Genomic DNA, 27,432 nt, shown 5'->3' with positions numbered 1-27,432 from the left:
GGCAGTTATTGCCAAGATAATCGAAAGTCATAATTACTGTGTCCTCATTCCTGCTGCTCTCCTCTGTTCATCTGATAAAGTCCTACTCATTCTTCATGTCCAATTTAAATGCCTGCACACAACCTGGAAACCTCTGCATCTTCTGGGAGTTCTCTCTCACCCCCTCACTTTTTATATTCAGGAATCACAAATTCGTATTAAGTATACTGTTTCGGTCTCTGCTTTATCTTTCCCCTGCCACTGCCCTAGTCAAACATGAGTTCTTAACTGATGATTTTCGCAGGGAAAAAAAAAAGGCACCAAATATTATTCTTATTTCTTAAATGATTAAAAAAAGTTAACCAAAACAAATGAGAAAGACACAAGGCCCAGAAAGAAAAATTAATGGAGTAAATTGAACCCCCTGACGTTTTCAATCTACACAGCTGAAAGTTTCACAATGGCCTAATACTAGGCTACGAAAACAGGAGCTTCCTTTGCCTCCCAGTCTCTTTATGTGGTTTCCTATAACCTATCCTCCATATGAGGCTTCAGCAAACTACGGCCACAGGCCAAATCCTACCTGCCATCTGGTTCTGTAAACAGTGCTTTCTTGGGGCACAGTCCCATGTCTTCACTTACATACTGCTATGGCTGCTTTCACACTGCAAGGGCAGAGCTGAGAGACCACATCACCTAAAATATTCACTGGCTCTTTAGGAAAAAGGCTTGGTGATCTGTATTTTATGCATCAGCCAGAGTGTCCTAACTCAAATCTAATCTTATTAGCCTTCTGCTTCAAATTCTCCAAAATCCCTGCATCAAATACTGCTGGCTCCCTCCCTAAGAGCCATTCCATAGTCTTCATTCTTGCTAGAGAATCACAACTTTATTTGGATATTTATTGTCTCCATACACCGAGAAGGTGGCCTCACCCTGGCTTCAAAAAGAGAAAGGATTATTCTAAGCTAATCACAGTACCTGATTTACCAGGGACCCGTTGCGCAGTGAGTGTGTGACCTAACCTAGTCTTTAAGATGTCAGAGGAAGTCTGCTGCAAGCCTCTTCCTCGTGAAAAGAAACACCTACAGAAAAGCAGTCCTGCCCACCCACTGGATGTTGCCATGCGAGAATATGATACCTGGAGCCCTTGCTAATTAGCCACCCCGGAAAGGAGAAATAAAAATACCACCAGCTCCAAAACTGAACAAGAGACGACTGGCATCCTGATGACATCACTGAACCATCAAAACATTTCTGGTTCCTGCAGTTTTAGTCACTGATAGACGTCACCTATTCTTTGCCGCTAAAAGCATTCTACCGGAGAAATTTCCCAAGGCCAATCGGGTAAGATCTACTCCTTTCTATAGCACTAAGAAACTTCCATAAGCTTGTCTTACCTAGGTACTCACCCCATTCCCAACCACTGTCATAGCACACGTTTTCCACCAGCAAAACCCAGCTGCTCAGAAATCCTGCTAAGGTCGCGCGGACACCTTCGCCTCTGCACTGCTGTGTACTCCGCCAAGCACGCAATCGTGACAGTTTACAAACACTGTCAAACACACAAATGTTGGTCCTTCTGCCTCTCTACCTGGAAAACGAACTACTCACTCTGCACACTTACCGTAGATTCTACCCAGTCTTTGAAAACTCGGATTCCTCACCGGGAACTTACGGTGACTGGAACAAATGCCAATACAAAATAACAATGATCATTATAAGCTCTACGAGACTCTGGCACCTGGTAAGCACTAAATAGAGTAAATAATACAAAGGACAGTGGTAACAACAAACTCCCGGGGTGCAGAGCCTGGTTTTGGAACGTTTGTATTCTACAGCAACAGGATAACACTTAGTAGCCAACAGGCACTTAAGAATTACTTGTGAAGTGAACAAATGGACATGAATAAAGATGAATTCCTTGGAAAATTATTTTTAAAAACCACAGAAACTTTTCTGTTTCAAAAACCGCAGGGACAGCTCTATTCTGTTATGAGCACCTTAATGATCCAAACGCTGTCTGCTCGATTTTGGATCGATCTTTGGAAGCCCCCTCCCCCAGGATCGCGCCCGACCCCCGCCCCCGCCTCCGGCACCCACCTCCTTCTTGACGGTGCGCAGCAGCCTCTGTCGAGGGTCCGCCTCTGTGGGACGAGACGAGGGGGCACACGGTCAGCCCAGCGCTGGGGCCGGGGCCGGGGCTGCCGTCCCGCCGCCCGCTCGCCCTGCGCCCGCTTAGCTGCGGCGCCGGAGGCCATGGCCGCGCGCGCTGCGTTCCAAGCCCAGGCGGCGGCGGTGCCTGCTCTCTGGCTGCGCAGCGTCAGCCGCGTTCGGCGGGCCGAGCGCCCGGTTACGTCAGGCCGCGCCTCCGGTGAGCCGCGCTTCCGGTGAGGAGCCGCCGCCGCCGCCGCGCTTCCGGTGAGGAGCCGCCGCCGCCGCCGCCGCGCTTCCGGTGAGGAGCCGCCGCCGCCGCCGCGCCTCCGGTGAGTCGCCTCCGCCGCCGCCGCGCGCTTCCGGTGAGGAGCCGCCGGAGCCGCCGCCGCGCTTTAGGTGAGGAGCCGCCGCCGCCGCCGCGCTTCCGGTGAGGAGCCGCCGCCGCCGCCGCGCTTCCGGTGAGGAGCCGCCGCCGCTCGCGCCTCCGGTGAGTCGCCTCCGCCGCCGCCGCGCGCTTCCGGTGAGGAGCCGCCGGAGCCGCCGCCGCGCTTTAGGTGAGGAGCCGCCGCCGCCGCCGCGCTTCCGGTGAGGAACCGCCGCCGCCGCCGCCGCGCTTCCGGTGAGGAGCCGCCGCCGCCGCCGCCGCGCCTCCGGTGAGCCGCCTCCGCCGCCGCCGCCGCCGCCGCGCTTCCGGTGAGGAGCCGCCGCCGCCGCCGCGCGCTTCCGGTGAGGAGCCGCCGCCGCCGCCGCGCTTCCGGTGAGGAGCCGCCGCCGCCGCCGCGCTTCCGGTGAGGAGCCGCCGCCGCTCGCGCCTCCGGTGAGTCGCCTCCGCCGCCGCCGCCGCGCGCTTCCGGTGAGGAGCCGCCGGAGCCGCCGCCGCGCTTTAGGTGAGGAGCCGCCGCCTCCGCCGCGCTTCCGGTGAGGAGTCCCGCCGCCGCCGCCGCCGCCGCGCAGCCTGGCCCCTGGCGGGAAGGTCCTCGGGGCGACGCACGCTCTGGGCCCCTACCACCGGCAGCCCCGCCTCCGCGGGAAGCCCCGCCTCCCACCCCCGGTGGCCCAGCTCGCACTCCCCCTCCTTTGGGCAGGGCGGCAATGTAGCGTTCATTCCCAGAGCAGCTCCTGGCCGGGCTGCAGGGAAGTGGCCTGAGGCGGTGCAGCCTGTTACTGACACGCTCCAAGCCTCAGGGTTCCCATCTTTAAAATGGATGTAATAGGGGCGCCTGGGGGGCTCCGTCGGTTGAGTGTCCGACTTGGGCTCAGGGCATGATCTCACGGTTCGCGGGTTCGAGCCCCGCGTCGGGCTCTGTGCTGACTGCTGAGAGCCTGGAACCTGTTTCCGGTTCTGTCTCCCTCTGTCTCTACCCCGACTCCGCTTGTGCTTTGTCTGTCTCTAAAATAAACAAACATTAAAATATATGTGTATGTATCAAATGGATGTAATAGGACCACCTCTTCGGAACGATACCAGACATTAACGAGATAGTGAATATAAAGCACTTAACAGAGACCTAGGAAAAAACACCCGCAACCATAAAAGCTGCCATCATCCTCATCATCAGTATTATTATTATTGAGTCTTCCAAGACACAGTGGCTCTCCACCCAGATTGGCCAGGCCTTGCGTGGCTCCCTCCCCCGCACGCAGGTCACTGGGAGCGTGGCAGAGAGGGATCCTTCCAGGACCCCAAGAGGGCACTTGTCTGCCAGGACTGAGTCAGCCAAGACCCTTTGCGACCAACGCTCGTTCCAGCAGGTTCCTGACCGCGGCCACCCAGACGGCAACTCGGGTTTACAAACGTTTATTGACACCTGCCGCAGGCCAGGTTACTGTACTGAGGATACGGAAGTGAGCAAGTTGGGCAAAAGCCTGCCCTCACAGGGCGTAGGAGTAGACAGAAAAATAAATAGGCAGATGATGTGGTATGTTGGAAGTTTCTGGAGAAAACTGAAGTAGGCAAAGGAGACAGGTGTATTTTTGAAGTAGGGTGCTTGAGGGAGGCCCCATGAGGAGATGCCATTGAGCAAAGAAGAGAAGAGTAGATTGGGGGATTTCTGGAGGAAGAGCATTCCAGGCAAAGGGAACAGCAAGTGCAAAGGCCCTGAGGTAGCAGGGTGCCACTGGGTGGGACAAAGAGCTAGGAGGCCAGTGGGGCTGGAGTGGCATGAACAAGAAGGATTGGCAGTCTTCCAAGGTCCCGTTAAGGCTTTGAAGTCCGCTTAAAGGACTTGCATCCTGCCCTCAAGAGCCCCCCGGGTTTCAGCCCTCCGGTCACTAGGACTGGGGACAGCTCAGAGCAGCCCTCTTGCTGAGGAGATTCAGAGTCCCTTGTCTCCATGTGTCGGTGTCATAAGCCAGAGAAGATGATTTTGACTAGCCTAGGGAAAAGAAAAGCTGGAAGGATAATGGGCATTCCCCGAGTCCAAGGGGGGCCTGGAGGACTGGGCTGAAAGCAAGGCAGCTCCAGAAAGACAGACCCTTGGGAATAGTCGCCTGGCAAGGACAGAGTGGTTAGGGTGCCACCACTCAGGCGGAAGGAGCTCCAGCTGTTGGAGGTTCCCGTTCCAAGGACGGAGCATCCTACTGGCCTGGCCTGAGACCTACGCCTGCTTCTTGCTGGGCAAGGGGAGTCTCAGCCACAATCCCACCACCCCACTATCTCCAGTGAGAGTCCCCGGGGAGCCCAGAGAATGGGAAATGGTTGCTTGGTAACCAACACCCCCCCCATATACTAGAACCGTATATTGAGGACCTACTGTGTGCCAGCCACTGCATTAAGGGCTTTAGGGTTTGGGTTGCCTGCTTTCACCACAACACGGACATGAGCCCAAGCTTCACTTTTGGCCTCTCAATATTATCTTCTTCAATATATTTATTACATTGTGAAAGGTGAAATGAAATAGTCACTTATGTCAGCAGGTTTTCCAATGGAGCCAGAGGCCAGTAAGGAGATGGGCCTTATGCACATCCTCACCGGTAGGAGAACCACAAATGTTGGAACCGGGCCAAACTGCATCTCTTCCAGGGACTCGGCCCAAACACCTGCAGCTTGCTATAGTGAGAGACCCGCTTAGTGATAGCCTTAGAAACCAGGTACGGTCACCAAGTTTACTCTCCTGCCACCAACACCAATCTTGGTCATCAGAATTCTTAGTAAATGACATATACAAGCATTCCCTTTTGTCTTCAAAAACCTCTGACTTTTATTCCCTGGATGGGGGTGGGGAGGGTAGAGGCACTCTTTTGGTTGCTGCCCACATGTGTCTTTCCCAAACTGCAATTCGGAGACCCCAAATAAATAACTTTGTTTTTATTTCAGCGCTGCCTCTTCTCTCAGTTGACAGATTACATCCTGCATTTGCTAAGTAGGAATGCACAAATGCTTTCTCCACAGCTTCTAGGCCTCTTAATTTTGATACAATTTGAAACCTGTGGGGGTGGTGGGCGGAGGAATTCAAGCACAGCACAAAGCATCTTGATATATTGATCAACTGAATTCATCAGTTGTTAACTGCGATTCATCAACTGTTAACATTTGCTGCGTTAACTTTATGTTCTCTGTCTCCCTCTTTTTACAACAAATTGCACACATTGATTGTATACATCTTGATGAATTTTCTCCTATGCACTCCCTGTGATACCATCACTGTAACGAAGGTACCAAACATACTCATCACCTCCAGAAATGGGTGTGTGTTCTTTCGTGGCTCTTTGTTTATTTGGGTAGGAACGTGTAGCATGTGATCTTTCTCCTAGAAGCAGAGGCGTGGGAACAAGGTGTGGGAGGGGAACATGAAGGAAGCAGAGAGGGAGCACTTGATGTGATTTTATGCAAGGTGGTGTAGACAGCCGTCCCTTTTACCCAGGTTTCCCCATCACTTTGCAGAGGCCTGCTAATTATTCCTCTTCTCATCCTTTCCCTCCCTGTGATCCTTTCTTCATTATCTTTGCACAGATCCTCGGCGCTTTCTTTTTGTCTTAATTAGGCTTCTTGGTGGTTTAGCCGCTTAGCTGCTCTCTTGATTTCTTAAAGAACCACCTTAGTTTTTTCACCCTCCATTTTGCCAGCCTCTTCCATTAGGTTTATTTTGGTGTGTGATTGTGTTTTCTCATTTCAGGTGTAAATAAATCCATACATACATAAGTTCATGCACGAATGTGTGTGTAGATCCAGTATATGTACAAACTGTATATCCAAATTGCATTTAGTCGTCTACCGCTTTTTGACTGTGTGTCCCCAGTTTTCCAACTTAAATACCACCTTCTCTCCCACTGCCCTCCACTCCTTTTTTCTTTTTTCTCTTTTTGTTTTTTTTTTTTTTTGCCCAGAAAGAACGCTGGCAGATTCCTGCATGTCATCAGAAAGGTAATGTAATCAGATCAACTCTGTGGCAGTTGGGGTTGTTTATAAGAGTTATAAGTCAGGGGCGCCTGGGTGGCTCAGTCAGTTGAGCGTCCGACCACCAGCTCGTAGATGAACACTGGCAAGCCCATCCTCTGCCCAGTTGAATTGTCCATAATAACTGGGAGCCCGTTGCTTTGCCTGAGCCCACCTATGCAGTAAATGTTCAAGAGTTATGGGGGTGCCTGGGTGGCTCAGTTGGTTGAGCGTCCGACTTCGGCTCAGGTCATGATCTCGTGGTTCCTGAGTTCAAGCGCCACATGGAGCTCACTGCTGTCAGCGAGGAGCCTGCCTCAGATCCTCTAAGGATCTCTCTCTGCCCCTCCCCCACTTGCACTCTCCCAAAATTAAATATAAGGAAAAAAGAGTTTTGCATTCCAAGAGGACAGTGGAAAATCTCCCCTCTGATTCAAATGCTAGTGTAAGCAACTAAGCCCCCACACCAGACTCGAGTTTCTTTTTTTTTTTTAAGTTTATTTATTTATTTTGAGAGAGAGAGAGGGAGCTCTCCAAACTGTCATCACAGAGCCTGATGCGGGGCTCGAACCCACAAACCATGAGATCATGACCTGAGCTGCGGTCAGATGTTTAACTGACTGAGCCACCCAGACACCACCAGGCTGGAGTTCCTGAGAGAATTCTGAGCAGCTCTCTCAGATGACAGCTGCGTTTTTGGATTAGAATACTTCCTGATTCCAAGGACGGAGGCAACCCCTTAGGCATGCATGCTATTGGCGTAAAGGACCTCACATTATATTGCGGCATAAAGACATTCTTAGGTCTCGAGTGCTATTGAAAGGTCATCCTAGAAACATGTGTGAGACGGAACACATCCATAAAATGACATATGCTAGGAGTGGGGGGTATTTCTGCCAGGATGCAAGCAGATCAAGTCTCCGCCTCGAGGACTGGTAGTAGGGCAACCTGAGCACCCGCCCCCATCGTAGAGCCAAATGTTCTGGACTTTGTATCCCCCCACTCCGCTGAACTAAAGCAAGAGGCTTAGCTCTCGGAGGGAGTTCTCACATAGCGGGACTTGCATGACGTGGCTCCAGATGCTACACCATGGCTCGTGAAACACAACCAGGTTGTAATGTACTTGTCAAGGCCACCCCTCCTCACTGGCAATGACTTTCACCCACAGCCTCAGACTCTGAATCTGTCTCATGCTGGGAGGAAGTGTGTGTCCTGGGGGGTATCCTTCATCTCAAACCAGCTGCACTGCACATAAACACTGGCAAAGGCAGCACCGTGGGATCCTCCTTCCCATGAGATCATGTGACCACAAGATCTGTAGGCATCTTGATTGGTGATGTTCAAAATCAAATTCATGGGTAGCACGGTGTGATGTACGGGATTGCTGAATCTTTATGTCGTATACCTGAAACTAATACAACGCTGTATGCCGACTCTACCTCAATTAAAAAAAAATAACAACAAAACAAAATCCAATGGAGTACGTTAGGAGATCTAATTCACTGTATTAAGCAGTCCACAAATCCGGCAGCATCGCAGCTAGCAAGCAGAGAGATGCTCCGAGGAGTTGTACAAAATGGGAAGTTTTCCTAAGGAAAGGAGGAGGGTGAGGTCGCAGGCTAGGACATCTTCTTTGGTGGGGGTGGGGGGGACAGGAATGGCAGCGTTTTCATCATGCATGTGACCTCACTCGTGATGATCAGGAAATTTCAGAATGACTTTTTAGGAGGTCACATTATAGAACTGTAAACATTTGCCCATCACTCACGTACTTGACTGTGGTCTCTGGGCAGCTGTATCGCCCATGCCGGATGGGCTCTGCAGAACCGTTCAGAGGAAGAAATCAATATAGATGCAGAAGAGAAAAGACAGGAAGAAGCTGATGATGGTCCTGAAGAAAATACTATCCGGTTCACAATTGGTTTTCATGTAGGGACTCTGTGTGCCTGGCTTGGGGTGTGTCTTTCAATGTCACTAAATTCAGCCTCTGAGAAAATCGATTAAATTTTGTTTAATGTTGGTTTATTTTTGAGAGAGAGAGACAGGGCACGAGTGGGGTAGGGGTAGAGAGAGAGGGAGACACAGAATCTGAAGCAGGCTCCAGGCTCTGAGCTGTCAGCCCAGAGCCTGACGCGGGGCTCAAACCTAGGCATTGTGAGATCACGACCTGAGCTGAAGTCAGGACACTTGACCGACTGAGCCACCCAGGCACCCATATCTGCTGGGTTTTTTAAGTGCACACTGCAAGATCCTGGAGCGCACGATCAGCTGGTGCACAGGAGATGGAAAGTTTGAACTGTGACTAAGTCATTACTACTTTCGCTGTGATCTTCTGCCGGCCAGGTGCCCGCTAGCTCTTATTGTGTGAATGCATTTCCCAGAGTGGTATGAGATGGATATGGAAAGACAATGTGTTCCTCATCTAAGAAGACACACACCTCACCCCCAGCAGCGGGTAACAAAAACAGCATCCTGCCGCACCCCAGGGTGCACCCCGCAAACAAACCAATGGAAGGTGCTGTGGAAATTCAATCATTAAGCAAATTCAATACTGATGGAAGTTTATTCAGTGTACCCGTATAATGGAAAAGGGTAAGGTGCTGCGCCATCTGCTTTTTTATTCCACCTGTGAAAAGTTCTCATTGACTGCAACAGACAGACCTTAAGGCTATGACCATGGAAGTAAACGTGGGTTAACAACTCAGCCTTGTTGACATTTCATGGGAAACAATGTCTCAAGCTAATGTTTGCACGTTCACTGGCTGCTGAACATGAGTGGAGCTAGATCTCTCCTTGAAACAGGGCTGGCAGATTATTTTCAAATTAATAAACCAGGTGTTTTCAAAGTAATTCTTAATTAATAAAAATAAATTATGTAATTAATTAAATTATTCTGTAACTACTAAAGCTCTTCAGATTAACATAAAAATGGAGCAGATAACAGAGAAAGTTCTCCTATGCCCTATCCTCTCCCCCCATCCTATTTCTTCTGTTACTCACCCCTAATCGTTTTGTGCTATACTTGTCACTATTAGTGAACCAATATTGATGTATACTTGACATTGATGTTCACTCCTTGTGTTGTAAATTTCTATGTTTTTTAAAGATTTATTTTGGAAAGAGAGCGTGCACACGTGCAAGTGGGGGAGGGGCAGAGAGAGAGGGGGAGAGAGAATCCCAAGCTGTCAGTGCAGAGCCTGCCGCAGGGCTCCAACCCACGCACTGTGAGGTCATGACCTGAGCCGAAATCAAGAGTCGGGTGCTTCATAATCAACTAAGCCACCCAGGTGCCCCAATTTCTATGTCCTTTTTTTGGAAAAAATATTGAATATCTGGTACCAACCAACCAGAAGAGTCTCACTGCTCTAATGAGCCTCTGGTTTCACCTGTTCACCCCTTCCTCTTTCCTTGAAACCCCTGGTCTTTTTAGTGTCTCTCCAGATCTGCCCTTTCCAAAATGTCATACCGTTGCAATCATGAACATTTCACGGTGACTCAGATGGCCTTTACTGGAAAGTCTAAAGGCTCTGTTTCTCATTTCTCTTCTGCTTCTTCCCATTGCCTTCCTTTTGCACCAAGGAAAACCCTGGTCGTGGTTATTAACTAACCGGCTCCTTCCGTGCCTCCTTCCGTGCCCAGGCGACCAAAGCTGCCTAAGTGCCAAGTAGCACCACTCGTGACTGGCACGTCGTTCTAGATCTCCCCCAGGGCCTACCGAGGAAATTCCTCATGACACAGCAGACGAAGAGGCTCCATCTAATGCCAGGGTAAGGTCTCCTGTCTTTGTCTGAGATTGATATGTTGCTTTGGCGGTTTATTTCAGGTTTGATGGATTTCACGCAGGATGATCTGACAGTGTATATTATGGATGGCATATGCAGTTTCCACGGTGGGGAGAGTGTCAGTTGGGAGTTTCTTACCAACAGATACCTGAGTCAAGAGGGCACTCAAAAATGACAGCATCCATTCCAAACTGGACAGCAGTGAACATCCTGGCATTTGTCTTCCTTGGAAAAGAATTTTATAATTGCCAATCAAAATGGACCTGAGACCTACTGTCCAGGAAAAGTTGGTGCCTTTTGGCATAAGTACACTTGCTCTACTCTTGCTTTTGGGTTCCCTTGAGTCGACTGCCTTTTCCCATCTGGTTTTCTAGACTCACCAAGAGAACAAAAGCCCCATGCAAGCAGAATACAGTATGACCTGACTCTCACTGTGTTTTCATTTCTGCGATTGCAGGGGGACTCAAGGCCCCGTGAAAATGGTACGTGTTTTAGAATCATTTACCTATGGAGGAAAAATCCTCAAGAAAAGAAAGGTGGGGCTTTCTTGCTGGTTTCAGTCTGGAAGGTTGCCCTATTTCCAGCTTCCTGTTGGGAAAGGGGACATTTCTGGAAGGACCGATTTTCCAGATAAGAACCATGGCCAGTGCTCCAGTCCCTGGGAACAGCCACGCTCCCTTATACGGTGCGGGTCTGTGTGTATGGGCTTTAGGGGCAGGGTCTCTGTGTGCGTCTGCGTGGTGTGAACGTGTGGTGTGGGCAGTGCCTGTGGGTAAGAGCATGTGTTTCCCCAGGAGATATATGCCCCATGTACACGTCCCAATGCTGGGTCCTTTTTCTCAGAAAGAACCCCATCGCCCCACACGCTTTGCATACATTGTCTTGTTCACCCCTCGTCACAGCTGTGCTGGCGTTGGCTTTCTCTCCCCGCCCCTCAGAGAGAGGGGCAGAGGTGCAGAGATGAAGGGCCCAAGCTCTGGAGCTACCAGGTGGCCCCCAGGCACGTGGCTGCAGCTCTGAACTCTGACCTGCACTGCTCACGCGCACTCGACGTGGGGCGAGGGAGTTACGGCATCTGGGAACATGCCTGGAGCGCCAGAGTCCACCCAGGTCCCAGATCCTGCCAGCCTTACAAGGTGGCCTCATCGGTCACGCAGCCCCCCCGCAGCCACAAGTGCATTCAGCTGACTTTGGCACGGCCATTAGTGTGAAATGCACGTAGGAAGCCCTGTGCTCCCGGTCGGCCCACAGTTTCTGAGAAGTGTGAGGCCACCTCGGACAATGTAGGTCAACACCTGTCAGTGCTGGGGTCACTCCTCAGCCTCTGGCCTGAAGCAGATAAGACTCAGGGAGATACTTTAGGGCATTTAATAACAGGATCACCACAAGCCCTGGAAGCGTTGGGTTGTGTGAGCCTAATGGCCGGGGACAGTGACAAACAGGAACTCAATATGCGCTTTGTTATCAGCCCGGACTCTGCCTCTCTCTCCCTTCCCGCCCCTCTCCTTTGCCTCCTTCCTTCACCGAGACGGGTGGCCCAGAACAGCTCAGTTCTTGCTTGTTGACCCGTTGCTGCCAGGCAGGCTGGGCCCGTGTCATGTCAAGCAGAACCCCCAACGTCAGCACAGCAGCACCACCATTGAGTGATAGTTACCCTGTGTCCTCCTGGCTGCCCCCCGAGGGCCTGGCGGAGCAGCATCCTGGGACAGGGCCGAGGCCAAGGCCCCGTCCAGTGCCACGGTGAGCTGACCTGCCTGTGTCTGAGACACAAACCCTGCTTTCTAGGTTTCTTTCTTTCAGTTGAATTCATGTGTGAAAATGTGGGCATGCTCATCAGAGACGATATTGATCAGTTCCTTGTTGGGGATGGGTGTCGAGTCCTACCAGTGACATCTGGTTCATGCGGCTGTTTGCGAAGGGTTGCACCAGCTCGTAGACTGTGTGTGTGTGGGGGGGTGGGTGGGGGTAGAGGGGGGCAGGGCTTTCCTTAGCAGAAATCCCCCCTCATCGGACTAAGAATCTCATGACTGGCAACCGACATGGACTTGAGAGGACGTGATCCAGGAATTTTCAGCAGCGTTCTCTACTCTGGCCTTTGGGGCTTCTACTGGATGGTCTCCCGGCTAGGTCTCTAAAGTCACCCAGAGGACACATGGGAGCGATCTGATCCTCATGCTTGTCTGTCATTGCAGGTGGTCTCGGGAGTCAGTGAAAATAGTAAGTTCCATGGAGTCCCACACTTGCTGGGGAAAGATCTAGGTGGTGAGAGACCCGGGGCTTTCCTGCTGGCTTTCATTGGGAGCACCACCCCGATTCTGGGTGCCTGCTGGGAACGGGGGCTGGGGATGTGGGGAACGAGGCTGACACTACAGGGAAAGAACCGTGGCCATTTCTTCACAAGCACTTTTGCTCCCTTTGGGTGGTGAGGGTTTGTGTGTATGGTGGTGGGCTCTTCCCTGTGTGAATCTAGGTGGTGTGGCTCTGAGTGTGGTGTGAGTGTGTGTGTGTCTCCCTAGACTGGTGTCCCCTCCAAAAACGCAGCTGACAATGTCAGCTTCTAAGTGAAAACTCCCATCACCATTGTTTCATGCAATTGTATGTACTTCAAATTTGATCAAATTCTGCACTTTGAGTGTATACAGTTCGTTGTATGCTAATAAACTTGGGGGGAAATCCCACTGCCAGCTAGGAAGGGTTCCCAGCATTCTAAGTGGACAAAACTGTTTCAGAATCACCATTATTGGGTCAATAACCACTTCATTTAATGATAGATCTCACCTCTGAGCAGGCTGTTTCCTTAACCCCATGGCAGATGGATCAATCCTAATTTAAGAGAAGGAGCCCTAATGGTATCTAATTGGCCTCTGGGACAAGGGAGGCCAGAGAGGGTGATGGATTACGGGGAATAGCACAGCCTGTGGATGGGGAGCCAGGCACTGCGACGAGGCCCTCGGCCCTAAGCCCCATGGACTGTCTCTCACGCATCCCCTGCCTGGGGACCACTTATGAGCAGGGATGAGGCAGGAGGAGCCGGGGTGCCGGGTGAGAGCACCACATGGACATCGTCCTAAAAGCCCGGGGAGAGGGCCTTCCTTCCTGTCCCAGCCTCTTCTCCATCTACCAGACTCTTTCCTTCATTGACACTGGGGAGGGGCAGACAGTGGAGTCAGGTCTCCTGTTCTCCCACCCAGGACATATCACAGGGATGGAACCAGAGCCAGGCCAGACACAAGGAGGTTCCCAGGCCTGATCCACTGGGGGCCGGGGGGGGGGGACCAGCTTGTACTCTTCCCCTGCTTCTGGGGGTCACCTGACAACCAGTCCTTGTCTACACACTGTTGGCCAAGAGTTATTTGGCTGGAAACACATTCATACAAAAGGGATCTCACCCCACGTGACCAGGGCAGCTGTAGAACATTCTAGTTGCAGAGGAGGTGAGAGGGGCCCAGGCTCCAGTGCACAGGGAGTTGAGCAAAGTGGTGGGGGCTGATCCCAGGGTTAAGGTAGTCCTCGCTGTACCTTTCCCTGGCTCTGAGGACATCAGTTGGAGAATTTGTCTGACAGGTATTGGAATTCTCGGTTCTAAACCCTATCCGTTCTAACCCTTCCTTCCACTCGTGGGCACAGGAGCCCTAGCCCTGGGTGGTCACTACAAGGGCACTGACAGCATCTCCCTCACTCTTGTCTCACACAGTGCTCAGCACTGGGAAGCGCCTCTTGTAAAACCTCTGGGCTGGGATCTAGTTCAGGGGTGGAAAGGTCCCTCCTCAGTTTGTCCCAGCCTGTCGGGCCCCACACTAAGTTGGGTATCTGCCCCGGCTCTGGTCCAGATCCGAGAGAGGGGGGTGGCTTCCTGAGGACAGTGAGGTGCCCCCCCCACCCTGCTGCGCTGATTACATCCAGCACAGGTGTGGGGGGTGATGCTCTTCACTCTGCTTACAAGTGGGCCCCGGCTGGGATTCCTCGAGGGCTTGGGGGGTGGCCGTCCTCTCTGAGTGTTCCCAGGGACTCATGGAGTGCCTGGCACATGTGTATGAGCCCTAAGAACCTATTAATGGAAGATCGTGTCAGGCCAGCAAATCCTCTGCAGGCACCCCCAGGGCAGGCACGTCACGTCTTCTGCATCTTTGGATCCGACAGCTGCACTCTCCAGGGGGGAAGCCACTAGCCAGACGTGCGGGCTCATGTTTAAATTAATTAAAGCAAATGAAGTTAAACATTCCATCCCTCATCACACTAGCCACAGTTCAGGTACCCAGCAGGTGCATGTTTACAACACAGAGCATTTCCATCCCGACAGACGGCTCTCCTGGGCAGCTGCTCGGAGCCTGGCCCAGGGTGTGCTCATGGAACCCACCTAACCCAACATGTGTCCGTCACAGTGGGAAGGTCAGGTTGGTTCGTGCCCAGGTGAGAGCTATCACGATCCAGTGCAGCTGGGGAAGTGCCAGGTGAAGGCGGATCCTTTCTCTCATTTGCAGGTTTGCAAGGGTGGTCAATGTCTCCTTGAAGGACGCTGACTCCACCGAGCCCAGGGAAGGTCTGAGGACCCAGAGGAAGGACAGCTGATGCCGGGTGGGCCAGCATGGCCTCAGCTGGGGCAGCAGGAACAGGGGAGACCCTCTCTCTAGTACGCTGCTTGCTCATGCTTGTGTCTGTAAAGGTTGGATTGTCCACTGAAGATATGATTCGAGCAGCAAGGTTGAAGAACCCCTAGGTAGGGAACAGCCCTCAAGTGTATCAGGAAATGGTTTCTGGGAGCTGTCAGGTTATACCTGCAGCTTTGGAGACTGAGGGAGGTGGGTATGAAATCAGAGAGAAAAGGAAATGTGCGTCCTTCTCATATTTTAACGCTGTAGGAATAAGAGCTGTTATGTCTGTTGGCTTAGGGTGTACTGTTCGCAATCTTTTCTTGCTTTGTTATTTAAAGTCTCTCTTTCCGCTAAGACCTGCTCTCTTCTGCTCTGCCTCTGCCAAGCATCAAAGCCTTGGTTACGGTAGGTTCCCACGTCTTGGGACTTGAGCAGGGGCAGTTTACTGGGTCGGATTTGGTGTGATCTGTGACAGAGGTGGTCTGATGAGGCATATTCTGGCATGCACACTTGAAACGGAGACAAAGTGCTTCCATGTGAGCTGGGTGCTGGGGACCCGGGGACCCTCTCCCTCTGCACCTTCAGGTCACGGAGCGGCACCTGTATGGGCTACCTTCAGCTTTGCCCCTGGGTGAAAGGGTGCTCCCTGGGTGGGCATCGCAGAGAACGTTTCCTCTCCAGCTCCTGCAAGTGCTCCTGGGACCGTCTGAAGAAGTGAGGTGGGAGGTGCTCCCTGGAGCAAGTTCTCTCCTCCTCTCCTCACCCAAATCCAGGGTCCCTGGAGCCGAATAAATCCTGTACTTGCCTCCACGTGGAAGGGACCTCTGTGCAGCTCCCCCCCCCCCCACACACACACACACGCTGATACCCTCCCTGGTTGGCAGGATTTCTAGAGGCCTGTGTGAATGCCACTGGGCCCTCACACACACTGGGTCTCCAGGCCCCGCTGAGCTGTCTCCTGGGAGTGAACAGCCCCAGGAAAGAGGCTCTTGGCAGTGGGGCTGGGGTTCCTGCCCCTGTCAGATCCCACTCCTCCAGCCACACAGCAATGGGCCTGCTCCCCACACCACGGTTATAGCCCTCCGTGTGATCTTTCTTGTGCCTGTCTGGGTCCTCGCCCACTCCTTCCAGTGCTCAGGGCAGAGGCTGGCAGGCACAGGGGTTTCTACGGCTGCACCTGTTGATGTTTTCCCCTCGCTTCACCTATAGACTGGGGGACTTTGGGCAAGTTATGTTACCTCTAATGTCACGGTCACTGTCCCTAAGGGGCTGGGACTAATGTGGAGGAAAGGGCTGTGGGAACGCCCAGTGTCCCCCAGGTACCTAAGGTCAGAGCAGGCACAGGCCAGCCACACGGTATGGGGAATGGATTGTCTTCTCCAATGGCCCAGCACAACCATGAAGGTGCCCCTGGATTTGGCTGGATTGATTAGTTGATGGATTGATTGGTTAGGGAAGGTGGCAGTATAGCCATGGCATGCACACTTGGGTTCCACTCTCCCCATATTGGAGGAAAATACAAAGGTGGAGGCTGACCAGGAGACGGGAAATGGACAGGAATCTGGAGGGAGGAAGGAGTCCAGGTGGTCATTGGAGAGGGAAGTTGGGAGGCGGGCAGTGTATTGCACACAAAGTCCTAGGGACAGTGACTGCCTCTTGGAGGGACGGGGTGGCTCAGGTGCTGCTTCCTGGTCCCAGGCATGGGATCTGAGGACTAGGAAGGGCCTGGAGTCCCTGGACCTGCTCCTCATCACATTGGAGAAAGGTGGGAAGAGGGCCCCAGGGGGATTGTAGTGTGAGGGCACAGTTGCCATCTGGGGTCAGGGATGTAATCCCAGAAGCAGCAGCCTGAGTTCTCACCTCCCCTGACCTCATCCTCTCTTTCCCACGGCCACCCCATCACTGTCGCTGCCCTTGTGCACGCAGAAGTCTGTTTTACAGATCCGGAGGGTTAGGATTCAGACACTAGCCATCTGCATATAATTTACTTCCTACTTCTGGCTCTTTTCTATCTATTTCTGGCGCTTAAGTCTCCTGTGTGACTCTTCCCTGCTCCCTCTTTGGATGATTCCCATCCTGAAGGACCCAGGCCCAGGAGGGCCTAGCATCTCCAGTGTCTATATAATCTCCCCAGCATCCCGTCACCAGCTTTCCCAGCAGCACCCTGTTCCCAGGGCTGAGCAGCCCTGTGTGGTGGCTTGGGCACCAGGCTGGAATGAGGAGGGCTGGGATCGCTCTGCCGGAGGGCCCCCCGGGAGCCTGTGTCTGCCCTGGCCGAGCCCGTCTTGGTGCTCTCCTGCCCCAGAGATGGGGATGGGGGCCTCTGCAATCACATGACTGTCTTCTGCCTTACAGCTACCAAGATCACACAATTTTAAAACAAGAATGATTCCATCAGGAATCTGATTCCAGAAATCCTCCTGTCGTGGATGAAAGAGAATGTGTCAGGAAAGAAGGGGCATGGAGTGGAACAGGAGGAGGAAATGGAGTGCAGAGAGGCAGGAGGAAGTGCAGAAGGCAAACAAGTGCCCTTCAGGGAACCGGAATGCCCAGGAGCTCGCTGGGGCAGCCCACAATGCACGTGACCTTGCAGGAGGACATGAAGGTTATGGCCACGTTCCACAAGTGAAGGGTGTACTGACAACATAGCCCAGGGCGCAGATAGCCATGCCCTGCCCAGCCCTAACTTTGTTGGGCCACTGACTCCTGCCTCCACTGACTCCTGCATTTGGACGACAGGGCTGGAGGCCCCTGCGGGGCCACATGGAGCAGGTCACATTGTGTTCTTTGGGAAACGTGTCCCTGGAGGGTTCAACATCTCAGTCCTGCAGGACCCTATGCTGCCCAACCCTCTCAAGGGAAACAGCGAGCACATCAGCCACTCAACAAGGTGAGATAGTGCAGGGTAGGCTGGGTTTTTCCCAGTTCAGGCTCCCAGGCAAAGAGGGAGGAGGACAGAGGCCGGGGGTCTCCCTGTGAATCAAGTAAGGTGGTTCCCAGGGCTCAGCTCCGCATCCTCATGGGCATAGAGCAGCCTGTCTTTAGATAGGGGCCACAGCAGCCTCCAGTCCGGGCTGGGAGTTTCCCAAGGCCAGTCATCCCCTCAAACCCTTCAGAGTCCTCTGGACGCCCTGGGTCACCTTGTGGCACCATTTCTCAGACTGGGATTCTACAGATTTGTCATATATGCAGAAAAACCAAAGAGAGCAGACAATTTTGAAGCAAATTCAATGCAGTGCTAGCTTGGAATATGTTAAGGAGTAAGGTTTTCCAGTTACTTACATGTCTCTTTCCAATTTTGTAAATAAATATAAGAAATAGAACTTGTATTATATTTTAAAAATCAGTGTCTTCTGTGACCTTACCTTGCTGGAATATGCTAAAGACATATAATTCATGATTTCAATAGGACGCGTACTGATTGTGGTTTAATTGAAAGCTGTAGGCAAAGTTTGATGGGGTGTTAGGAAGAAGGATTATGAGTGAGGAAAAGAGGGGAGAGTTTCACAGTCCATTGTGACTGTGCAGGGGTCATGATAGTCTGTATTGCATGTGGGGTGGGGAGCAGGGTCACCACTCTCACCACCCTGTATCATTAGACCTCTTGTTCCGCACAGGGCCCAGAGGGTGGGACTTGGGCTTTTCCTCTTGTAATTCTTTTCGTTAGCTTCCCCAATTGGAGCTTTGTGTAGAGAGGAGCTGGTCTGTTTCCCCCTGGGAGAGTAGTAAAGCTTTCCTTGCCCATGGGAAAGGATCCGGTCTATAAGGGCCACCTATGCTTGCTTGGACCTTGTGTTTCAACATCTAACTTAGCCAAGGCCAATTCCTACCTCCTGTCCCCAGACGTGAGTCAGAGGACCTGGGACAGGACAGTTGCCTCACCTTGGTGTTTCAGCATCCTTCTGTGAAAAGGATGAGAATAGGTCTCCAAGGCCACTCCAGTTCCTCGATCTCGGACACCAGCTTCCCCAGCTGACCACCTGTCTTGATCTTATCTTTCTGAATGAGCACAGACAAAATGGGCACAACAAACCATCCTCACAGGGCTCCTTCTGGCATGAATTGACACACTGGAGGCAGCGGACATCACCACATTTTAGGAACATGGGTTTTTCTTTCTTTCTTTCTTTCCTTTTTAATTTGCATGGTATTTATTTATTTAATATTATTTTTTTGTTTTATTTATTTATTTATTTATTTATTTTTTCAATATATGAAATTTATTGTCAAAATGGTTTCCATACAACACCCAGTGCTCAGCCCAAAAGGTGCCCTCCTCAATACCCATCACCCACCCTTCCCTCCCTCCCACCCCCCATCAACCCTCAGTTTGTTCTCAGTTTTTAAGAGTCTCTTATGCTTTGGCTCTCTCTCCCACTCTAACCTCTTTTTGTTTTCTTCCTTCCCCTCCCCCATGGGTTTCTGTTAAGTCTCAGGATCCACATAAGAGTGAAAACATATGGTATCTGTCTTTCTCTGTATGGCTTATTTCACTTAGCATCACACTCTCCAGTTCCATCCACGTTGCTACAAAGGGCCATATTTCTTTCTTTCTCATTGCCCTGTAGTACTCCATTGTGTATATAAACCACAATTTCTTTACCCATTCATCAGTTGATGGACATTTAGGCTCTTTCCATAATTTGGCTATTGTTGAGAGTGCTGCTATAAACATTGGGGTACAAGTGCCCCTATGCATCAGTACTCCTGTATCCCTTGAGTAAATTCCTAGCAGTGCTATTGCTGGGTCATAGGGTAGGTCTATTTTTAATTTTCTGAGGAACCTCCACACTGTTTTCCAGAGCGGCTGCACCAATTTGCATTCCCACCAACAGTGCAAGAGGGTTCCCATTTCTCCACATCCTCTCCAGCATCTATAGTCTCCTGATTTGTTCATTTTGGCGACTCCGACTGGCGTGAGGTGATATCTGTGTATGGTTTTGATTTGTATTTCCCTGATAAGGAGCGACGTTGAGCATCTTTTCATGTGCCTCTTGGCCATCCGGATGTCCTCTTTAGACAAGTGTCTATTCATGTTTTCTGCCGATTTCTTCACTGGGTTATTTGTTTTTCGGGTGTGGAGTTTGGTGAGCTCTTTATAGATTTTGGATACTAGCCCTTTGTCCGATATGTCATTTGCAAATATCTTTTCCCATTCCGTTGGTTGCCTTTTAGTTTTGTTGGTTGTTTCTTTTGCAGTGCAGAAGCTTTTTATCTTCCTAAGGTCCCAGTAATTCATTTTTGCTTTTAATTCCCTTGCCTTTGGGGATGTGCCGAGTAAGAGATTGCTACGGCTGAGGTCAGAGAGGTCTTTTCCTGCTTTCTCCTCTAGGCTTTTGATGGTTTCCTGTCTCACATTCAGGTCCTTTATCCATTTTGAGTTTGTTTTTGTGAATGGTGTGAGAAAGTGGTCTAGTTTCAACCTTCTGCATGTTGCTGTCCAGTTCTCCCAGCACCATTTGTTAAAGAGACTGTCTTTTTTCCATTGGATGTTCTTTCCTGCTTTGTCAAAGATGAGTTGGCCATACGTTTGTGGGTCTAGTTCTGGGGTTTCTATTCTATTCCATTGGTCTATGTGTCTGTTTTTGTGCCAGGAGCATGGGTTTTTCAAGATAACTGAGGCAGATGAGACATCTCCTTCCTTATTTAAAATTTTCAGCCATACCCACTCTCTGTGGGAAAATGAGCATGATAGTAGAGTTTCCTAAGGACCTAAAGGAACAGGACTGCGTGGGGTTTTTATCCTCTTTGCTTGCATAGACATGTCACGTACCTACTATGTGTCCTCCCTCTACTAGGAAATGCCACGCACTACAAATATAAACATAAGTGACTCTTGGTGCTGCTCTTCTGATATCTTCTCATATTTGAGATGCCAGGTAGAATTAAAGTCTCAGTTGGTCATTCATCTTTGACCTGAGCTGGTAAAATAGACCAGACCTGGGGTGTCCAATATTGTAGCCACCAACCACCTGTGGAAATCGAGCCCCTGGAATTCAGCTCCTCTGAATTGAGCCGTGCTCTGAGTGTGACATGCACACTGATTCTGAGGACAGAATAAGAAAAAAAAAAAAAAAAAGAAGAAGAAACTTTCTTGTTGAGGTTTTAAAAACAATGTATTTTTGAAATCAAATACACGTTGAAGTGGTACCATTTTGCCCATTACAATGATTTGATTTTTGACTTGTTTCTTTTTACCATAGAGCTACTAGACAATCTGTAGTTGACATGGGTGGGTCCCATTCTATTTCTGCCTGCGATTGCCAGTCTAGGCTGAGAGATCCTCCCAACTCGCAGAACCACTCCAACCTGGCCGTGGCTCAGACCCACAGCAGCAGCTGAGAGGTTGAACCAATCAATGGGAGAAACTCAATTCAACATCTCGTACAACAGTCCAAGTCATGATCTGTTCAGGGAAAAGAAAGAATATGTCATCTCTCAAGCCTGGGTACTGAAAATCTACTCCTACCCACAGCTCCTAGAACAGAGAGCCCAGGCGTATACAGTATCCCTAGGGGCACACACTGTGTTTGTGATGGAGGTGACCTCAATAACACTTGCTGTATTCATAGAAGGATTCGTCCCCTGCACTTTGCTGTCTCACATGTGCCTTTTGTAGAACACTGACCAGCAAAAAGGAGGTTGCAGAAGAGTGGAGTCCTCCTCTAGGAGATTCTTCTCTGGTTTCCAACTCCTTTCAAAGGGGGCTCAGTTCTGAAATGAGATTGATTCAGAAGGGGCTCCTTATGTTAAAGGGTCCTCTTGCCACCCTACCATACCAGGACTCACCTATTTCATCATCCGATTATGTTTTAATTTAATTCTGGGAGGACTGAGATATCCTGATGACAGAAATGGTGCCACGTGTGTTTTTATTCCACATGGAACCGAACTTTCAAAAGAAACAGCAGTTTCAGACATTTTGAGTGTGAGGATTGATAAATGTGAAGAATTATCTGTGGTCAATAAATACCATGTTTTCCTTGTCTTGTGGACAAAACCAGACATGAACATGAACTCTCTCTATACAATACTCCATAGTTATGTTGCTTACACAAATATGCTTCATCTGTCAAGCACATAATGTGTCATAAAATTCCCATTTCAATTTGACTCACTGTTTAAAATTAAAACCTTCTGGTTTACTACTTAATACACTTAGCTTCTATAGGATATGAATTCTCACTCACGTTAGCTCAGCGATTTGAAACATGTGGGCCCAGAACCTAGTTTTGAGGAACCGTGGGGTACCAAGCTGAGGAGGAGATGGAAATTGGCTGTGCTTGGTTCCAATCCTGGGAGATAAATTCTTCACTTTGATTTTGTTGCCGCTCAGTGACTAGAAAGTAGAAATCTCTTACTGCCATCACGTTTTCCTGCACAGTAACATATAAGATTATCGGTGTATCAAAGCCCACGAAGCATATTTTAAACAGATTTGAGCTTCAAAATATGGGAAGGTCATAACAACAATTGGTAAATTACACGCATTTTAAATATCTTTATTAGTGATCTGTCGATGAAATTTGAGGAGTTTTTGTTGTGTCTCACTTATTTGGGTCTTTATTCTTCAACTGTAGAAAAGCGGAGGGATTGTAGTTCTTGAGGGACTTTGGCAGACACCCGAAGAAGGTTGGGTGAACCGAGTGGTAGTAAACACGGCTGGCCGCTAGGTGGAGCTATGTCAAAGACGATGGCAGCACTTCCCTGTTCCCTGGCCTCATGCAGGCTTAAGGCATCCACTCTTACCTTCTGAAATGCCCACTGGAAGGCAAACACCCACCTGATCCTGCAGTTGCTCCGTTCAGTAAACATTTCTGTCTCCTGATAACCAGGGGTAGCCTCACCCCATGCTTCTTCGCAGGACGATTAAAAACTGTAGCCGTTTCAATTCGTAGGTACGTGTTCAGCCTTCCCATTTTCCGGGGAACTTTGATCCATCCTTACTGTGTGGCCAAACTCCGCTACACCCAATGTCCCCTCAATTGTTCCTACCTGTAGAAACCTTTCCTTTTGTCCCAAGACAAATGATGTTTGTACTTTGCACTCCCAGGACAACTTGCGGGGGCTTCTGATAGAGGGTGTGGTCTTAAATTTTCTTTAATGACACAAATTTAGAAGAGAGCTGGGCCTGTGGTCTTGATTTTGGATATCAAATACAAGGAGAAAAGTAGACAACAAATAATGACTCTTGGATTGATCTATGACTTAATACTTTGAAATCCATCAGATTTCCCATATATTGTCTCCTGACAATATATGTCTCCCTACACTTTCCTGGTTATCTAGGAGTAATACAAACAACAGAACATAATGGAAGGGAGAAAACTCGAGTGCACACTATGTAAAGAATAAAGCTGGGGTGCCTGGGTGGCGCAGTCGGTTAAGCGTCCGACTTCAGCCAGGTCACGATCTCGCGGTCCGGGAGTTCGAGCCCCGCGTCAGGCTCTGGGCTGATGGCTCAGAGCCTGGAGCCTGTTTCCGATTCTGTGTCTCCCTCTCTCTCTGCCCCTCCCCCGTTCATGCTCTGTCTCTCTCTGTCCCAAAAATAAATAAACGTTGAAAAAAAAAAAAAAAGAAAGAATAAAGCAAAGGAAACTTACCTGAATTGTGGCACGACATCAAGAAGGGGAAATATTAAGATTATCTAAGAATTATTTCTAATTTCCTACCTCAGAAGTCAAGTGCTTCTCAATTCTCGTGCTTCTTGTACATTTTCACACATTTCCAAACTTGAGCTGAACAAAGGAAAGCAAACATGAAACTCATACAATGCCAATATTGAGAAGCGGTGGTTGTTTTTGACTTTGAGAGACATTGTTCTAAATGGACTATAAATGCTCTGAGTTCACACCTTTGTCAGCCACCAACAGATTTAAACCTCATACACTTTACTAGGATTACCAAGGGGTGGAAATGCTGTGAGATGGCTAATCAATAATAGTTTTGATGTGAATGTTGGTTTAGATAGAAGATGCAGGATAGGATTTATTGTAACATTAGTAGTCTCGTTTCTGTTACAGTCGGTAGCAGAAGTTTCAAAACAGAAACGTTGTTGTCCAATTTCCTGTGATTTTGCACACACTCCAGTTTGCTTCACAAATCCTTGAAAATACATATTTGCAATCACAGAGAGAAATATCTGGGGAGAAATGATGGTGTCCACGGAGTGAGCTTTTAGAGTACACTTCTCGAGACAATGATTGCTACATTCCATTAAAACATTTTAGGTTTTAACAGGGCCCCTGGGTAGCTCAGTCAGTTAAGCATCCGACTTTGGCTCAGGTCATGATTTGTTGTTTTACACGTTCAAGCCCCACATCAGCTCTGTGCTGACAGCTCAGAGCCTGGAGCCTGCTTAGGATTCTGTGTTCTCCCTCTCTCTCTGCCCCTCCCCCACTCACACTCTGTCTGTCTGTCTGCCTCTCAAAAACAAGTAAACATTAAAAAAATTCGGGGCGCCTGGGTGGCGCAGTCGGTTGAGCGTCTGACTTCAGCCAGGTCACGATCTCACGGTCTGTGAGTTCGAGCCCCGCGTCAGGCTCTGGGTTGATGGCTCAGAGCCTGGAGCCTGTTTCCGATTCCGTGTCTCCCTCTCTCTCTGCCCCTCCCCCGTTCATGCTCTGTCTCTCTCTGTCCCAAAAATAAACGTTGAAAAAAAAAATTAAAAAAAAAAATTTATGTTTGGGGCGCCTGGGTGGCTCAGTCAGTTGAGCATCCGACTTCGGCCCAGCTCATGATCCCGCGCCTCGTGAGTTTGAGCCGTGTGTTGGGCTCTGTGCTGACTGGCTCAGAGCCTGGAGCCTGCTTTGGATTTTGTGTCTCCCTCTCTCTCTCTGCCCCTCCCCTACTCTGTCTCTCTGTCTCCCAAAAATAAATAAACCTTAAAATTTTTTTTTAATTTTCCTTTTAAGTAATCTCTGCACCCATTTGGGGCTCAACTTCACGACTCCCAGATCAAGAGTCACACACTCCATGGATCGAGCCAGCCAGGCGAGCCCTCATTACTTTTTACAAAATCTAACTATGAGAATATATTTATTGCATTCACACCAGTGGGGTCTGTGCCTAATTCCTTATAGATAGATAGCGACCCTTTAACATTGGATTCAAAGAGATTGGGAGGAATCCTCCTTTTTCTTAGAGAGACTTAATAGACATGGCTTAAGACAGGGTTTCTTAAACTGGGCTCTGTTGACATTTTGCGCAAGGTAAGTCTTGTGAGGAGCTGCAGGATGCCTTACAAAATGTTTAGCTGCATCCCTGGCCTCAGCCTGCCAAATGCCAGCCGTGCCTTCCCCACTGTTGACACCTTAAATGTATCCAGAATTTGCCAGATGTCCCCTGGGGGCCCAATTTCTCCCTGATCGGGGACCACCAGAAGCCAATATCATGTGTCCCAGAGAACTGGGAAGGTACTCTCTCCAGGTACAATAATCTAGTATGTACCTGAATTAAGTAACAGTAATATTGGACTAATGGGGCATTGAGAGGGTGTGAATACAGTGAGTGAGAGAGGGAAACTCCAATGTAAGTCTGGAGGCCAGGATTCAAGGGGAGGTGAGGGGAGCGCTGAATTCTTTTAGTTAGTTTCAAGGATTCCTATACGGTCATTAAATTAATTGGTTTCTCACATTTTAAAGGAGATGGCCAAGGAGATAGCAAGATGGAGAATTTAGATGATTAAACCATTACTGAGTGCCTACCATCCAATCCATGCCTGGCAACACGGATGTGGTTTTGTCACACACTGACTCTGGGTCTGGAGATTCCAGGCGGAGATGTGATTCTCAGGACTCAGTCTGACAAAGTGGATTATTTCATTATGTTCCTAAAGTATAGCCTAGGAGATCCTGAACGTACCGTCCACTCTATTGCTGTGCTGTGAATGATCTCTATCTCCACTCTCCTCTATGGTAGCAACCAGCTCTGAGTGGCTCTCGAGCCCTTGAAATGTGGTCTCGTTTCATGTGTCACAGTGGAAATCTTAACATTTTGGATGTATCGGATCAAAAATATATTACTCACATTAGCTTCACTGTTTTTGATTTTCCTTTTTCCAGTGTGTTTACTGGCAAAGCCAAAACTATGTATGTGCTTTGCATAATTTTTATCAGAGAACAGTGACCTAGAAGGTGGAGAATTGTGCCCTGTTGGAATCCTGAAAGTCACCCTTGTCCTGGGTTCATGTCTAGGCCTGGTAGTACATGCAGACAGAACGGGGGATCCTGCTAAGTCTGGGTCCTCCTTGCATCTCAGCTCAAAGCCCTGGACATTTTTTTTTCTTTTTTTTGCAATGTAAATACATATCTTTATTACTTAATTGTATACCTTTATAACATTTATATTAATTTAATACCTTTCCTATTGTTTTTCTGAGTAAAACATACATACAACGGCAGAGTAGAAAATCTTAAGATTTAGGACATATAAAATTAATAGAAGTCTGATTCCACCATTCAAAAAGAACACGATAACATTTCTGTTCACCTTTCCCATATTGACACAAGAAAATTTTACCTTAGTTTTAGTTGAAATTTTTCTTTTTATTATATTTTCTTAATGTAAATATTATTTTAATTACTATTTTTCATTTTATGACTTTTTCTATATGTACCATCCCGGATTCTAAACTTCTAGACTAATTTGGTAGAGAAAAAACATGTAATTAATGTAGCTGTTAGTTTTTTATCAAAAACACAGGCATGTGTGTTTCAGTGAAGAGCTAAAGGTAAACTCCTTGTCCCACACCTTTGCTAAGAAAATAAATATGCCTTCTATGTAATTACTCTACATCAAATTGTGTTTATAATTAATGGGTCTATAACCTGACTAAATTACTTTAAGATATAACGATTACTTCTAGTATTTCATCTGGAACAAAATTTGAACGTCATTCTAGAGGTGTCCTTGGACTGAGGTTGGTAGAAATGGGTATGGATTGTGTTTTAAATAAAAAAATAGGACCTCTCTCTATTCTCAAAATATTCTCTTTTTCCCTCTTCACCCTGAAATTTTGACTAGTGATTGTAATTGGTGTTGGAGGGGTCAGGTCATTTCCCTTCATGTAATTTATTTTCAAAACAGAGAATGACAACGTGTGAGACCAGGATTCAGCTTTTGAAACACAAGCACTTAATCTCCAATGGTGCCCCTGTCTCTGTAGAGATGCACCTGTCCACACAGCAGAAGTTGGACGGTGTGCACGTGCATTCCCCATGAAAGCTCTGTTGCCACGGCGATGAAATGATGTCAGATGCCCGTTTTTTCCAACTGCCAGTCTCTGAGCTGAGCAGTTCAACTCTGATAGTGAGTGAGTTCTCAGATCTGTACCTAGTGTCTTCGAAGATGGGCAATCTGATTTGTTGCTGCGGTGGTATGTTCATAAAGATCTTCTTAACACTGTCTGCTACTAACTGGACAGTTAGCCGTTGCTCAAAATATTTTTCCATGGTTTGAAATCTCCTCTCTCTATCTGGTCGTACGGAGTTATGAATATGTTTTATAGTTTTGTTTTATCTCTTGGGTTTAGGTTATTCTATCAAGA

The 27,432-nt window shown here is 49.0% G+C and overlaps 1 protein-coding gene and 1 long non-coding RNA gene across 5 annotated transcripts in view; both read right to left on the bottom strand.

Annotated features, from left to right (window-relative positions):
• Positions 1–8,317, bottom strand: part of LOC105259913 (serine/arginine repetitive matrix protein 2-like) — a 37,312-nt gene extending 28,995 nt beyond the window's left edge. The window contains exons 1-5 of the mRNA XM_045049253.1: positions 8,284–8,317; positions 2,920–3,017; positions 2,573–2,715; positions 2,083–2,526; positions 1,607–1,662 (exon numbers count right to left, since the gene is read on the bottom strand). Coding sequence (XP_044905188.1) covers positions 1,607–1,662; positions 2,083–2,526; positions 2,573–2,715; positions 2,920–3,017; positions 8,284–8,317 — 775 coding nt within the window. The remainder of the gene's footprint in view (positions 1–1,606; positions 1,663–2,082; positions 2,527–2,572; positions 2,716–2,919; positions 3,018–8,283) is intronic.
• Positions 8,318–20,360: 12,043 nt separating this feature from the next.
• LOC123382757 lies at positions 20,361–23,543 on the bottom strand. 4 transcript variants are annotated; one of them, XR_006591640.1, is made up of 4 exons: positions 22,076–23,384; positions 21,675–21,777; positions 21,514–21,599; positions 20,983–21,291 (listed from the first exon to the last, which is right to left on the bottom strand). It is a non-coding gene; the product is annotated as an uncharacterized LOC123382757 (long non-coding RNA). The 4 variants fall into 4 exon arrangements; XR_006591639.1 differs by adding an exon at positions 20,361–20,931 and having other exon boundaries at positions 21,084–21,291; positions 21,514–23,385; XR_006591638.1 differs by having other exon boundaries at positions 21,514–21,777; positions 22,076–23,385.
• Between the last annotated feature and the right edge of the window lie 3,889 nt (positions 23,544–27,432).

Source organism: Felis catus, chromosome F1, assembly GCF_018350175.1.
Source record: "Felis catus isolate Fca126 chromosome F1, F.catus_Fca126_mat1.0, whole genome shotgun sequence".
NCBI classification, from domain to species: Eukaryota; Metazoa; Chordata; class Mammalia; order Carnivora; family Felidae; genus Felis; species Felis catus.
Note: the sequence above shows the minus strand (reverse complement) of the source record. Positions and strands in the feature narration are given on the sequence as shown.